The sequence below is a fragment of the Eschrichtius robustus genome, chromosome X, assembly GCF_028021215.1.
Source record: "Eschrichtius robustus isolate mEscRob2 chromosome X, mEscRob2.pri, whole genome shotgun sequence".
Classification (NCBI taxonomy): domain Eukaryota; kingdom Metazoa; phylum Chordata; class Mammalia; order Artiodactyla; family Eschrichtiidae; genus Eschrichtius; species Eschrichtius robustus.
In genome coordinates this window covers 4,444,533-4,458,721 of record NC_090845.1, presented here as the reverse complement: position 1 = coordinate 4,458,721, position 14,189 = coordinate 4,444,533, and the positions used below count along the sequence as shown (strand labels likewise).

At 41.2% G+C, this 14,189-nt stretch overlaps 1 protein-coding gene across 3 annotated transcripts in view; it reads left to right on the top strand.

Annotated features, from left to right (window-relative positions):
* Positions 1–13,971, top strand: part of NLGN4X (neuroligin 4 X-linked) — a 255,121-nt gene extending 241,150 nt beyond the window's left edge. For 2 of the 3 annotated variants that reach the window (XM_068533211.1, XM_068533210.1), the window contains 2 exons: positions 3,178–3,967; positions 13,122–13,971. In XM_068533211.1, the coding sequence (XP_068389312.1) occupies positions 3,178–3,967; positions 13,122–13,971 (1,640 nt within the window). Of the gene's footprint in view, positions 1–3,161; positions 3,968–13,121 lie in introns of all 3 variants that reach the window. The other variant, XM_068533209.1, reaches the window with a different exon arrangement.
* Positions 13,972–14,189: the final 218 nt, after the last annotated feature.

Below are 14,189 nucleotides of genomic sequence, written 5' to 3'. Positions count from 1 at the left end.
ATTGGAGGAAAATGACTTCTTTAGAAATGCCTACACCCTGCTTTTGCCTGTCTGAGTTTATTTGGACAACTTTAAATTTTATTAACTTCAATTTTCATCTTGGGAGAAGAAATATGAAAGGGAATCAGTATGCGGATGATGGTTACAGATTTTTAGATTTCGTGATAAACAAAGCTTGTAGCCGTATGGTTATAAAGTCACGTCTTTGATGCAAACTAATTCAAGTTGATTCCCTCTGGTCCATTGGTGATGGAGGTTCCCAGCAATATCAGATGAGAGATTTTTAAAAGAAAAATCAACAGAAATGGGGTGCCGTGGGCCTGGAGGCACCTTAATCACTTCCTGGCTCTCCCTTCAAAAATGGAATAACAATAAAAACAAAACAAGAAAATGCAGCCCTGGGACACTTTGGCAAGTACGAGTGAATATTCATAATAACAATCTAAATCATCAAGGTCGTGTTATGTTTCCTTCTGTGTCATTGGTTGGTTTAAGGATTTACCACATCTATTTGAACCGTTTTTATGAAAAGCACCTGAAACTTTAAAGGAATTATTTTTCTTTAAAGAGTCTTATATTATCTTTCTTTAAAGTACCCTAAACATGTTAAAAAAAAAAAAAAAAAAAAAAGGGAAGTATCATCGTGCAATAAGATAGCATCCCATTTTTTTCCTCGCTTCCTACACTATCGTGGACAAGTTAATGACTCTTTCTGTGCCTTGATTGCTTCATTAGCAAGATATGATTGACGATGATTTTTATTTTTAAGTCTTGTGAAGTCTGAATTTCTTGATTCTTTATTTCGTAATGGCTGAGGAGAGGTAGAATGAAAAGCTTATGGTTGTATTAACCCTTTATTAAAAAAGGAAAAAGTGAGTAAATTAGATCATTAGTGGTAACGATTCCTATAGCATTTTAGAAAATACCCGTATTTTCCCATTTCTCAAAGGATATAATCATGGTTCTCCATTTACAAAATAGTCAGGACCAGCTCTAGTAGTAATCAAACACATGTCAGCCAAAACTAATGGGGGAAGAGTGTTAATTCCTTAAATCAATAGATCAGAAATGAATATGGTAATGCTTTGCGTCATTTCTGCAAAGTAGCTCTCTAAAATCAACCCAGCAATAGAATCAAGAATTAATGAACATACCCAAACTGTTGGCCTTAGGAATTTCACTTATCATGATATAACTTATTGAAATCAACATACACATGGGAAAAAGGTGTTTTCATGGAGTTTTCTACCACAGCATTCTCATAGCAAAGAATGAAAGGAAAAGCTACAAGACCAAAAAGACAAGAACATTGTAAATGACACGTGCATTTACTTGAAGGAACTAATTTGTTTTAAGAATTGTGCTTAAGATATGCATTAACCTGGGAGACATGATATGAAGAGCTCATTCAGCAGACCATCACCTTGGCCAGGTACCACATTCCCTTTGACCCTGTCATGGACAGGAATGCCATTCCAAGCATGTCTCAGATCCTGATGGAGCAGGAAGAGTTCCTTAATTATGACATCAATATACTATGCAGATGTTGGACACAGTTATACACAACAGACCGATGGGAGGGAAAGCACCAAGAAGGAATGATACTAAAAATATTAAAGTAGCTCCTATTTTATAGTGTGAATTTATAGGTGACTTTTTCTTTAACTTTTCAAGTTTTATCACAGGTTGTATTACTTCCTTGCAAAAACATACATACACACACACACACACACACACACACATACACACATACACATACACACGGCTACCTCAATCATGGCCAACAGTTATGACAGAGAGAAAAAAAATGTGTAACTTCTAGCAACATTTTTCTAATTCTGGTTGCCTTCATTTATGAATGTCTTTTAATAGATCAGATGTGGACATCATTTCCTTAAGGTGCTTTAAAACATTCACCTTGAGAGCCAGACACACAAGTCAATACTTGCACATTTCCAACAGAATGGTAAACATTGGGAAATTGGCCCCAAATGAGCTTGATGATGTGTTGGGAAAAGCCAGATCTTTCTAAACAGCTCAGTCTTGTGTGTCATCTGTAGGCAATCCTCTAGTCTTTAGAATCACATTTTCCTGACTGCAGTCATATTTCCTTCATCCTTGATTGCTTGTGTGACCTTAAACATCGACAGGGCATGGACTTCTGGACTCCCCGCTGAATGCTTTTATTCTCCCAGTGACTTATGAGGCATCAGGGCTAGATCATGCTGGAGTTCAAGGAAATGGCAGGAAGAGATAAGGAATAGAACACCATGATCTTATTGCCTTCCATCTCATACTGGAGTGGTTAGAAATAGACTTTTATTTACTTCTGGACATCCACGTACTAGACTGATCAGATAGGAAATTTTAAGCTACACAGAATTTTACTCATAAAACAGCCCAAGATTTTTCAAGTTTCTCACCAAACAGACATGTTTAAAATGTGGCAGAATAAATTGTACAAAAGTCTGGGCTTTGAGTGGATGCAACTTTGAAATTAATGATTTTTTTTGGAAAAAAGATACATTTTAGTGGGGCATTCAAGTGAAGATTTCTTTAGGAATAGCTAATTTAATGAATTTATTTTAATTGCATGTTTTTAGCACCTTCAGTATATGGAGCGTGGAAATAAAAATGCATTCCAGAATTTATACTCTGAAACTGATTTCAGTGGATCTTCCCCCTCTAATAAAATGGCACCTGGTTTTGCCAGTCAGAGAAAACAGCCTTTGACCTCTTATGGCCACAAAGCATATTTTTAGAGGCTGGGGATTGTGATTACTCTGAGACTCTTTATTTATGACATCTGGGGGTGGAGACACTAGTATTACACAAAATTGGGGAAGGAGAAAGAGGTTGTATATTTTTAGCACTGCAGCTAAAATGTAAATGCAGTTTCGTTTTCTAAACTCTGTGTGTGTGTGTGTGTGTGTGTGTGTGTGTGCGCGTGCGCGTGTGTGTGTGTGTCTGAGAGCATCCTATAAGACCACTGTCCAGCAGGAGGGGGAGGGGGAAGAAGGAGATAGAAATGAGAGAAAGAGATGCCGAATGCGCTGAATGCTACAGTATCCAGAAATTCACATGCCCGAGGGACAATCAGAGCCTTCTTTGCTGAGTAAAAGCTGCTTTTCTGTCTTTCGGGTTTTCATTTGCATGCCCACAATTTTGCACCTGCAGGTCTGTTCCAGAAGGCCATCATCCAGAGCGGGACTGCCCTGTCCAGCTGGGCCGTGAACTACCAGCCTGCCAAGTACACTCGGATATTGGCAGATAAAGTCGGCTGCAACATGCTGGATACCACGGATATGGTGGAATGCCTTCGGAATAAGAACTACAAAGAGCTCATTCAGCAGACCATCACCCCGGCCACGTACCACATCTCCTTCGGGCCGGTCATTGACGGGGATGTCATCCCCGACGACCCTCAGATCCTGATGGAGCAGGGAGAGTTCCTCAACTATGACATCATGCTCGGGGTCAACCAGGGGGAGGGGCTGAAGTTCGTGGACGGCATCGTGGACAATGAAGATGGCGTGACGCCCAACGATTTTGACTTCTCGGTGTCCAACTTCGTGGACAACCTTTACGGCTACCCGGAGGGGAAGGACACCTTGCGGGAAACCATCAAGTTCATGTACACGGACTGGGCAGATAAGGAGAACCCTGAAACACGGCGGAAAACCTTGGTGGCTCTGTTCACCGACCACCAGTGGGTGGCCCCCGCCGTGGCCACCGCGGACCTGCACGCGCAGTACGGCTCGCCCACCTACTTCTACGCCTTCTACCACCACTGCCAAAGCGAGATGAAGCCCAGCTGGGCGGACTCAGCCCATGGCGATGAGGTCCCCTACGTCTTCGGGACCCCCATGATTGGCCCTACCGAGCTCTTCAGCTGCAACTTCTCCAAGAATGATGTCATGCTCAGCGCAGTGGTCATGACCTACTGGACGAACTTCGCCAAAACCGGGTATGTTCTTCTCCCCATCAGGTTATCGTTTGTCCGGTTCCTCCCTGTAAGTGTGGTTTCCATGACTGGCTAGACTGCGGTGTGCAGGCATGCACACACAATAACAAAAGCAGTCATTCTTCCCCCACCCCAGCATCTAGGGAGACCTCATGTTTTCTTTACCCCTGAATTGTTTTCTATCAAGTCAGATTTTTGTTGAGGTGCTAGATGCATATTGAAAATTCTACACTTGCTACTGGGGTCAGATTTAGATATATTTGGCTATTCTATTGAAAACTGATCCTGGAGTTTCAAATCTAGATAGGACCTTGTCTTGTTTGGTAAATTAGAGGGTTATCAAAATACATGTGCCACATGGAATGCATAGCCAAGGAATGAAATAAATCTCATAATAAATATACAGAAATACTATGTGTGTATATAATATATATATTATATATGTATATGAACATGTAATAACTCCTAATCTCATAACTGTAGAGAAATCCCGTGTGTGTGTGTGTGTGTGTATGTATGTAAGATATATATACACATATGTATCTATATACACACATAGGATTTCTCCACTGTTGTGAGATTTATTTTCTATATATACATATGCATACAACGTATATTTACTTTGTTTATATATAAATATTTACACGTGTTTATTTCATTAATATCAATTGCATACATGTGTGTATATTTATCTGTATATCTATCTATAGACACATATAGAAAGCTCATTGGCTAAATATAGTAGGAAATATCCAAGAGTTACATATACAACAGGGTCCACCCGTATTCCACTGAGCAGATTCTCTGCAAAGAACGAAAGAAAAGCCTCCCCAGCATCTTAAGGAGCCACAAATATCAGAGCATCTTTTCATTTTCTCTTGTCGAATAACCTAATTGTGGAAATTAATGAGGTATCATTCTGTTCCACCTGCCTGTGCTTCTGTCATTAACCTTGAGCTTCTTGTACCGAATTTACAGTGAAGATCCTCCCGGCTCTGGAGGATGGAGAATCTTCCTGTGGGTCGCTGGGGGGTGGAATTAGGCCCCATACTGCAGCAGCCCCGCGGTGCCTGAGCGTCACGTAGCTCTAATGAGAGGATGTGGGGATGCCGGGGATGTGTAGGGGGTTAGCAGGTATCATTCTTTACAATGATTCCAAATACTCTGGTGGGAAGTGGTTTCATGGTTTTGCAGTCTTAGGAAAAGTGTGGCACGTTTCTTGAGTGGAAAATAGGTTGTATGGATACCCACTTTGGACTGTCCCATTTTACAAGTTTGACCTAAGAAAGGCAGTGGGGTACGGAGACGGTACAACTGTGCCGGGGAGAGATGCTTGTCTGTCCCCAGAAGGTTCTTTTTTCAACAAGGAGGTGATTGAGGTCACGTCAGCAAGTATTTTTAAGTAACCCCTGTTTATTAGATTCCTAGGGCTGCTGCAGCAAAGTACCAAAAATGATGTAGCTTAAAACAACAGAAGTGTATTTCACAGTTCTGGAGGCTAGAAGTCCACAATGAAGGTGTCCGCAGGGCTGAGTTGTCTCTAAGATCCGTAGGGGAATGTTTCCATGCTGCTTCTTAGCTTCTGGTGCTTTGCTGGCAACGTTTGGTGTTGCCTGACTTGTAGCTGCATCTCTCCAAGCTCTGTGTCTGTCATACCGTGGCGGTCTCCCAGCACGTCTGTCTTTATATGGCCATCTTCTTCTTTTTTATCTTTATTGAAGTATAGTTTATTTACAATCTTGTGTTAATTTCTGCTGTACAGCAAAGTGATTCAGTTATAGGCATATATATATTCTTTTCCCTATTCTTTTCCATAATGGTTTATCACAGGATATTGAGTATAGTTCCCTGTGCTGTACAGTAGGTCCTTATTGTTTATCCATCCCATATATAATAGTTTGCATCTGCTAATCCCATACTCCCACTCCATCCCTCCCCCACTCCCCTCCCCCTTGGCAACTACAAGTCTATTCTCTCTGTCTGTGACTCTGTTTCTTTTTCGTAGATAAGTTCATTTGTGTCATATTTTAGATTCCACGTATAAGTGATATCATATGGTATTTGTCTTTCTCTTTCTGACTTATTTTACCTAGTATGATAATCTCTAGTTGCATCCATGTTGCTGCAAATGGCATTATTTTGTTCTTTTTTATTTTGGCCATCTTCTTATAAGGGCACCAATCATATTGGTTTAGGAGTCCATCCTGCTCCAGTATGACCTCATCTCTTTTTTTTAATTTTTATTTTTTGGCCGGGCCGCGCGGCTTGCGGTATCTTAGTCCCCCAACCAGGGATCGAACCAGTGCCCCCTGCAGTGGAAGCACAGAGTCCTAACCACTGGACCGCCAGGGAATTCCCACTATAACCTCATCTTAACTTGACTGACTACATCTGCAATGACCCTATTTCCAATAAGATCACACTGTGAGGTCCTGGGTGTTAGGACTTCAGCGTATCTTAATTTGAGGGGGAAACGGTTCAATGCATAACCCCTTTTAAAGGTGGGACCAATGCCCCATTGTGTCATAGAACTCAGATAGGTGATGCCTGCCCTTGCAAAGCATTGCCTTCTTTTGAAGCAAAAAAACTCACAGGAGCGTTTCCCACACCATGGCCATGCCTATCGAGTACATCACCATCCAAACCTATCATTAATTCCATAACATCTAAACACAAATCATGACTTACTTTTGTTAAAGCCACCTACTTTCTTTTTCTCTCACGTGTTTTGGGAATAAACTTTATATGATTTTCTTAAATGGAAAGCTAGGATCATTCATCATCAATTTAACTGAACCATTAAAGAAAACTACGAAATCCAAATAAAGCCATTACATTCTCATTAGCTGTTCTTGCCTGCCAAAGGCTCTGAGATGGATTTTCTCTTGTTTAAAAAAAAAAAAAAAAAAACAAAGAAAAATTAAAGGAAATTAATGTCATGAGATGGTAGAGAAATGCTAGCACCAAACCTATAGGTCACCAGGACCTGTCAACGACTAAGTGAGGATTGAAAATGTTGAGTGTTCTTTAAAACGTTTTTTAAGATGTTGAGTGCTTTTTAATTTCATAACTCTATATTCCTAAAATCACTTTGCTTAGTGCCTGTGGTTCACGCCCCTCATTTGGGGAACACAGTGGTGGAGATGTAAAATAGCTTGGGCTTAATCCCTGGCCCAGTATACTCATGTGACCACTAGTGGTGCGTGTTTAGGATACTTTTGGATTTCATAAAGATGCTAAAGTAGCGGATGGGGAAGGAATAAGGACTTAGCTTGGAGGAATAGCCGTCATCTGACCGGAGTCCAGGTAGAGATCTCACTGTGGTAACAGGATATCGCTAATGGATGGCCTCAGATAGCAGTCTGAAAAATCTGGATTTTATCCAAGCAGGAGCTCTTTTATTTCTGTGGTCCATGTGGAGCATAGCCGAAATCATACTTGGGGATATTAATGCAATGAGTTTTCACAACACATTTGAAAGGTCGTTGGAATGACTGAAATCATCTTTCTTTTTCTTTTTTTTTTTTAATTAATTTTATTTATTTTTGGCTGCGTTAGGTCTTCGTTGCTGCACGCGGGCTTTCTCTAGTTGCGGCAAGCAGGGGCTACTCTTCGTTGCGGTGCACGGGCTTCTCATTGCAGTGGCTTCTCTTGTTGCAGAGCACGGGCTCTAGGCACATGGGCTTCGGTAATTGTGGCACGTGGGCTCAGTAGTTGTGGCTCGCGGGTTCTAGAGCGCAGGCTCAGTAGTTGTGGCGCACGGGTTTAGTTGCTCCACGGCATGTGGGATCTTCCCGGACCAGGGCTCGAACCTGTGTCCCCGGCATTGGCAGGTGGATTCTTAACCACTGCGCCACCAGGGAAGCCCTCAGATCATCTTTTAAGGAAGTTACTCAGAACTTCCTCTAACCGGCAATGCAATATGCAATTTCAAACGTAAGTCAGGAGGATCACATTTCAGTAGCTTATGGTTTAACAAAAAATGGGGGATTGAGCAAAGTCTAGTGATTTAGGTGTTTGCCAATGGATGATATGGCTTATGAGGTGGTTGCTAGTTATTCATTGATTGATTTTAAATAGGGTAGTGGCATGATCAGCCCTGTGTGGAGGAGGATTTCTTTGTCCCTAGGGGGCTGCTAAAGTGGTCCAGCTGAGGAGAGTGAGGCAGTATGGTGCCAGTAATGGAATAGCATGGGATCAAACCATCTCTCATGTCATTAAGGGTCTCATACCTTATCTGATGCCAGCAGGGGAAGAGCATAGGATAAACCATCCGTGATGTCACAGTGTGAGGTGAGATGCTTAACTCTGTTCTCCAGAACACGTACTCAGGCAATGACCCACAGAATATGATGGAATACACTTGAGTACCATCCACTGCTCCCTGTAAGCAGTACAGAGACAGGAGTTTGGTTATAAGAATACCCTATCATATGTCTAATCACAACATATGGCTGAGAAGAAAGGATTACGTTGTGTCAGAACATGCTTTGCCATGGTCGCTGGGTGGACCTTCACATCTGCTGCCCCTTGTAAACAGCACCCCGATGATCCTGACTATTCATACGTTCGCTGAGATGAGGTGAACACTGGGGCTTCTTTTTATATGACCAAAGCTAACAGTTCTGACCTTACATGTAGGCTTAAGTGTAGATATATCTGGTATGCCAATTTCTTGTTGTTGTTGTTGTTAAGCACAGAAAACATAATGTGGGGATGGTGTGTGTGGTAGGCATGGAAGGAAGGAAGGAAGGGAGGAAGGATAGAAGGATGGAAGGAAGGATAGAAGGATGGAAAGAAGGAAGGAAGGATAGAAGGATGGAAGGAAGGAGAGAGGGAGGGAAGAAGGAAGGAGGGAAGGAAACAAAGAAAGAAGGAAAGAGGGAGGGGAGGGAAGGAAGAAGGGGGGAGGGAGGGAAGGGGAGCAGAGGAGGATGCTTTCATCGCTAGGAGACTGTTTCAATAATCCAGGTGAGAAGACTAACCCAAAAGAGCGCTGGGAAAGGACAGCGAAGCCAGGACATTAAGTATTAGGCTAGAAATAAGGCTACTTGGAGAGTTTTGATAAACGAGAAGTTATGTCTGGGAAAAATTAAAACTAATCCCAAGGTTTACGAATGATTACACAGATTTAAACTCTTTGTCACATCCAACCTCTTTGGGAATAGGTGGGAAGGCGTTGGTCCTGGCCACTCAGTAGAAATCAGGTGCTCATTGATCAAGGACCAATGCGATTTGGGTCTGTGTGGGGAGAGGTGGATAAAATGGGTAGGATGAGGGTCTCTACAGACGATATGGCTGTGAACAGTACCTTCACCGTTCTGTATGGAAGGCCTCGGAGGCTCTTGGAAGTCAGAGATGGGAAGGCCGTTGGCTGATAAGCCAATGTATATTATGTAAGAAAAACAACATATATTCCAATATGTCAAAATACATTTGTGTAGGTCGAGTGGGTGGGATGACGTATTTTTCATTGGTTTTCAGACGCCATCTTCACTTTTGATTTTGCTCATATCCTGTAATTGATGTATATTCCAACTTCTGCTCAATCTTTGCAAAAATCAGGAAACAGACAGGAAAGATGGGTTAGATAGAGTTGCAGTCAAAGCCTGGTTTTAAAAGTGACCTTTATTGCCCCAGAGTAGTTTAAGCTCAGTGAAGGAACATCTCTACCGGTTGTATAGGACGGACTGAACACAAACTTCTTGGTGCGGGGGGTAGTTTTCTTCTTAGAGGTCTAGGGACAAATAGTCAACCACGACATTGTTTTAGGGGTAAGGAAAACCTTATACCATCCAAAGGAGCATATCAGAGGGTTCACTGGTATTTTTAAAGAGATCATGTTACCCATCTCTCGCAAATAAGATGAACCACAAGACCTTGGAGACGCATTTAACCATCCACTTCTAAGATGATATCGCAAATGAAATATGACAGGTGAAAGTGTATGTTTAGGTGACGAGGAGTATGGATAGGTATTGAGGTTTTTACTAGCGAAAGAAGGTGTGTCTGTTTCATTCTCTCCTTAATCATTATCATCTTTAATTTTACTCGTGGGAATTAAAACACGCCGTGTGCTGAAGCAAAGTCTGAACAACAAGGCAGTGGTATCCCACATAGAGATCTTACCGTCTTTGGGGTGTTTGACAAGGGAAAATGATGAGCCTTCATAAGCGCCGTGAGTTTATCTTGGTTTAAGGCTTCTGACTGTGCATCTCCAAGAGCTTTGATAGACTGTATCGGGCTAAAGCATACTTACCGGATTTTCGAAATCCTCTATTCTCTGAGAACAAAATAAATGTGTTTCCTTGCCTTTCAAATGTACACCGAATTCCATTAAAAAAATCGATAAATATCCTACATGAACAGACACTCTCTTTCCTAGATGCCCTCTCTTCGATAAAAGGTCAGTACAACTAAAAGACCCAGTTCCGTGAAATCAGATCAATGCAAACATAGTAGGAATCCTCACTCCCTTTCGTTGCTTTTAGAACAATAAAAATCGATGACAAATTTCTCCATGACAGATTCCAATGAAATAGGAATTTTCCAACAATGTATTTCAGAAGACAAAAAAATAAAAAAACATGAGGTGCTATATTAAATCCAACATTTTTCGAAAACATATAAGAATGTAAAAATGAATTAAAAGCAGATTGTTTTAAAGTATATAAATGTTTGTAAATGAACACATAAATAAGAAAGCTCATAGTATTAAGACCTATGATTTTTTATATTTTATCATCTCACTAATAAGAGCACAGCAGTTAGTGTGTACTCAGTTACATGGTAAAATTTCTTTGTCCTGCATACCACGTATATAATCATATCTACGATCATATATATACCTATGCATCTATATATATATGTGTGTGTGTGTGTGTGTGTGTATAGTATGCAGTATGTACTGTTGTATACAGTATACTTTTATACAGTATATACTATACACAGTGTATAATATACTGTATGCACTGTGGTATACAGTATACTTTGATACAGCATATGCTATATACAGTATATAGTGTACCATATATGCTATGATATACATAGTATACTTTTATACAATGTATACTATATACAGTGTACAGTGTACCATATATACTGTGGTATACAGTATATTGTTATGCAGTATATACTATACATAGTGTATAGGATACTTTGATGCAGCATATACTATATACAGTATATACTGTACCATGTATGCTATGATGTACACTGTATACTTTTAAACAGTATATACTATGTATAATTTACAGTGTACCATATATGCAGTATATTGTTATGCAGCATACACTATATCTAGTATATTAGTATACCATATATACTGGTATACAGTATACTTTTATGTAGCATATACTATGTAGAATATATAGTATTAGGTATATTCTGTGGCTATATACAGTATGTTATTTATAGTCCTCTCTCACTAGCAATTTGTAGGCATTCTAATTTATGCTTTGCAGAGAGGGATACTATTTGTTGAGCTCTTACTACATGCCAGGAATACTGTAGTTATTATTTAACCTTTCTCACTTCCTTTCCATCCCAGTATTCTTATCCACTTTATAGATGAGGAAGATGAGGCTAAGAGAGGCTTAAGGATTTGCTCAAGATTTCACAGCTTGTAAAGAGGGAGAGATGCAGAACTTAATGTATGGAAATGATTTTGACAGCCTCAGACTGAGGACTAAAGTCCTTCCTTTGGCAGATGCATCTGTTGGTCAAGTGCATCGTTCGCATCCTGCACACTACTTGGGAATGTCTGTAGACTTTAGGTCTGCCAGTGGGACCTTCTGGTTCCCCAGTCTTCTCATACATGAGCAAACAGGCAGTGGCTGAAGGCAGCTTCAAGTGTTACCTGGAAAATAGAAGTTAGAGCACCTGGAGCAATAGATCTGAGCAAACTGGGTCTGCACATCATGTATGAATGTTCAGTGTCAACTAGGTGACGTTATGTCATGCACGATCTCACATTTTCCAAACCAGTACACATTAAGATGAAACCTATTTTACAGCTCACTTTACCAAGCCTAGAAAAAACGGAAGAAATGAGAATATGATACCTTTGCAGGGCGGGGGGAGGTTATTTGTTATCTTAAAAGAGTTGGTTGCAAAGATGTTTCAAGTACCATGTTTTGTGGAGAATCTTTCAATTTTGAGGACTCTCCTTCTGCCTGTGCCCACTTATGTAAATCATAGGAGACTTCTTAGGTTCATAGTTGCCATGCACACTTGAAATCTATAAAAACCCTCAATTTCTTGCATCGTGTGGTACTTTTCCTAAAATCCTTAACTCTGCATATCTAAAAGCACCGTCTTACCAAACTTCTTAAATCAACGGGATGTTGTTTGATCTTTACGTGACTCTGTCTTCAGAAGGTTTCCAAGTACATACATATTTCTCTTTCTGGGAGAGAACGAACAATTGATGCATAATTCTATTTATTAACATCTTGTAATTACAAAAGCCAGTTTTTATTTGATTTTTAACATACATTTTAGTTGTAACCGCAATATCTATTCATTTACCTAAGAAGCAATTCTTGAGGAAGGAAGAGAATGGCACAAATTTTGGACCATAGCCTCTAAATCAGGATTTCTCAGCCTCAATACTATTGACACCTGGGACCAGGTACTTCTCTGCTGTGGAGGGGCTGTCCTGTGCCCTGGAGCATATTTAACAGTCACCCTGGCATCTACCCATTCATGGCACCACCCTTCACTTATAACAACCAAAAAAACATCTCCAGAAATTACCAGATGCCCTCTTGGGGGCAAATCACCCCTGGCTGAGATTCCTGACTCAAAAGTAGTTAAACTTGAAATGCTGAAAATTTTCCAAGACACATTTTTGGTTTCCTTCTTTATCATGGAAGATAATTGGATGCATTAAAAAAATGTAGAAGTGTTATGAAAATGCTATCATACTGCCATCAGGAATTATTTTTTAAATAAAGGTAAGGGGATTTTAAAGAAAAGGCAAAATGGCAGTGCGTCGGGATTAAAACACCATGTATTTGTTGCTACTTGAGTACTTTGTGCATATCAATAAACACATGAGATTATCTGATTGTAATTTTATTGTATTTGATTAAAATTTACTTGGGAAATGTGGAAGAGTGTGACCTTTCTCTTTTTTTCTCCCTTCTGTCCCCAGTGATCCTAATCAGCCAGTTCCTCAGGACACCAAGTTCATTCACACAAAACCCAATCGCTTTGAGGAAGTGGCCTGGTCCAAGTATAACCCCAAAGACCAGCTCTATCTGCATATTGGCTTGAAACCCAGAGTGAGGGACCATTACCGAGCCACAAAAGTGGCTTTCTGGTTGGAACTCGTGCCTCACTTGCACAACTTGAATGAGATATTCCAGTATGTGTCCACAACCACAAAGGTTCCTCCTCCGGACATGACCTCCTTTCCCTACGGAACTCGGCGATCTCCTGCCAAGATATGGCCCACGACCAAACGCCCAGCGATCACTCCCGCCAACAACCCCAAACACTCCAAGGACCCTCATAAAACGGGGCCCGAGGACACCACCGTCCTCATCGAAACCAAACGGGATTATTCCACTGAGTTGAGCGTCACCATTGCCGTGGGGGCATCCCTACTCTTCCTTAACATCTTGGCGTTCGCGGCGCTGTACTATAAGAAGGACAAGAGGCGCCATGAGACGCACAGGCGCCCCAGTCCCCAGAGAAATACCACAAATGACATCGCTCACATCCAGAACGAAGAGATCATGTCCCTGCAGATGAAGCAGCTGGAGCGTGATCACGAGTGTGAGTCCTTGCAGGCTCACGACACGCTGAGGCTCACCTGCCCTCCAGACTACACCCTCACGCTGCGCAGGTCCCCCGATGACATCCCACTTATGACACCAAATACCATCACTATGATTCCCAACACGCTGACGGGGATGCAGCCTTTGCACACGTTCAATACCTTCAGTGGAGGACAAAACAGTACAAATTTACCCCACGGGCATTCAACCACGAGAGTATAGCTTTGCCGTTCTCCTTCCCCTCCCTCTGCGCCTCCCCTCAGCCGCATCGAAGAGAGAAAGAAAGAAGCAACATCTCCAAACAAGGAATGTTTGGCTTAAGTCAAAAAAAAAAAAAAAAAAAAAGCAAAAGGGCAGCCACTGTGTCCTTGCAGACCCTTTCCATTGGCATCTCCCAGTACAACGAGATCAACTTCTGACCCTACGAAATGTGAAACGTA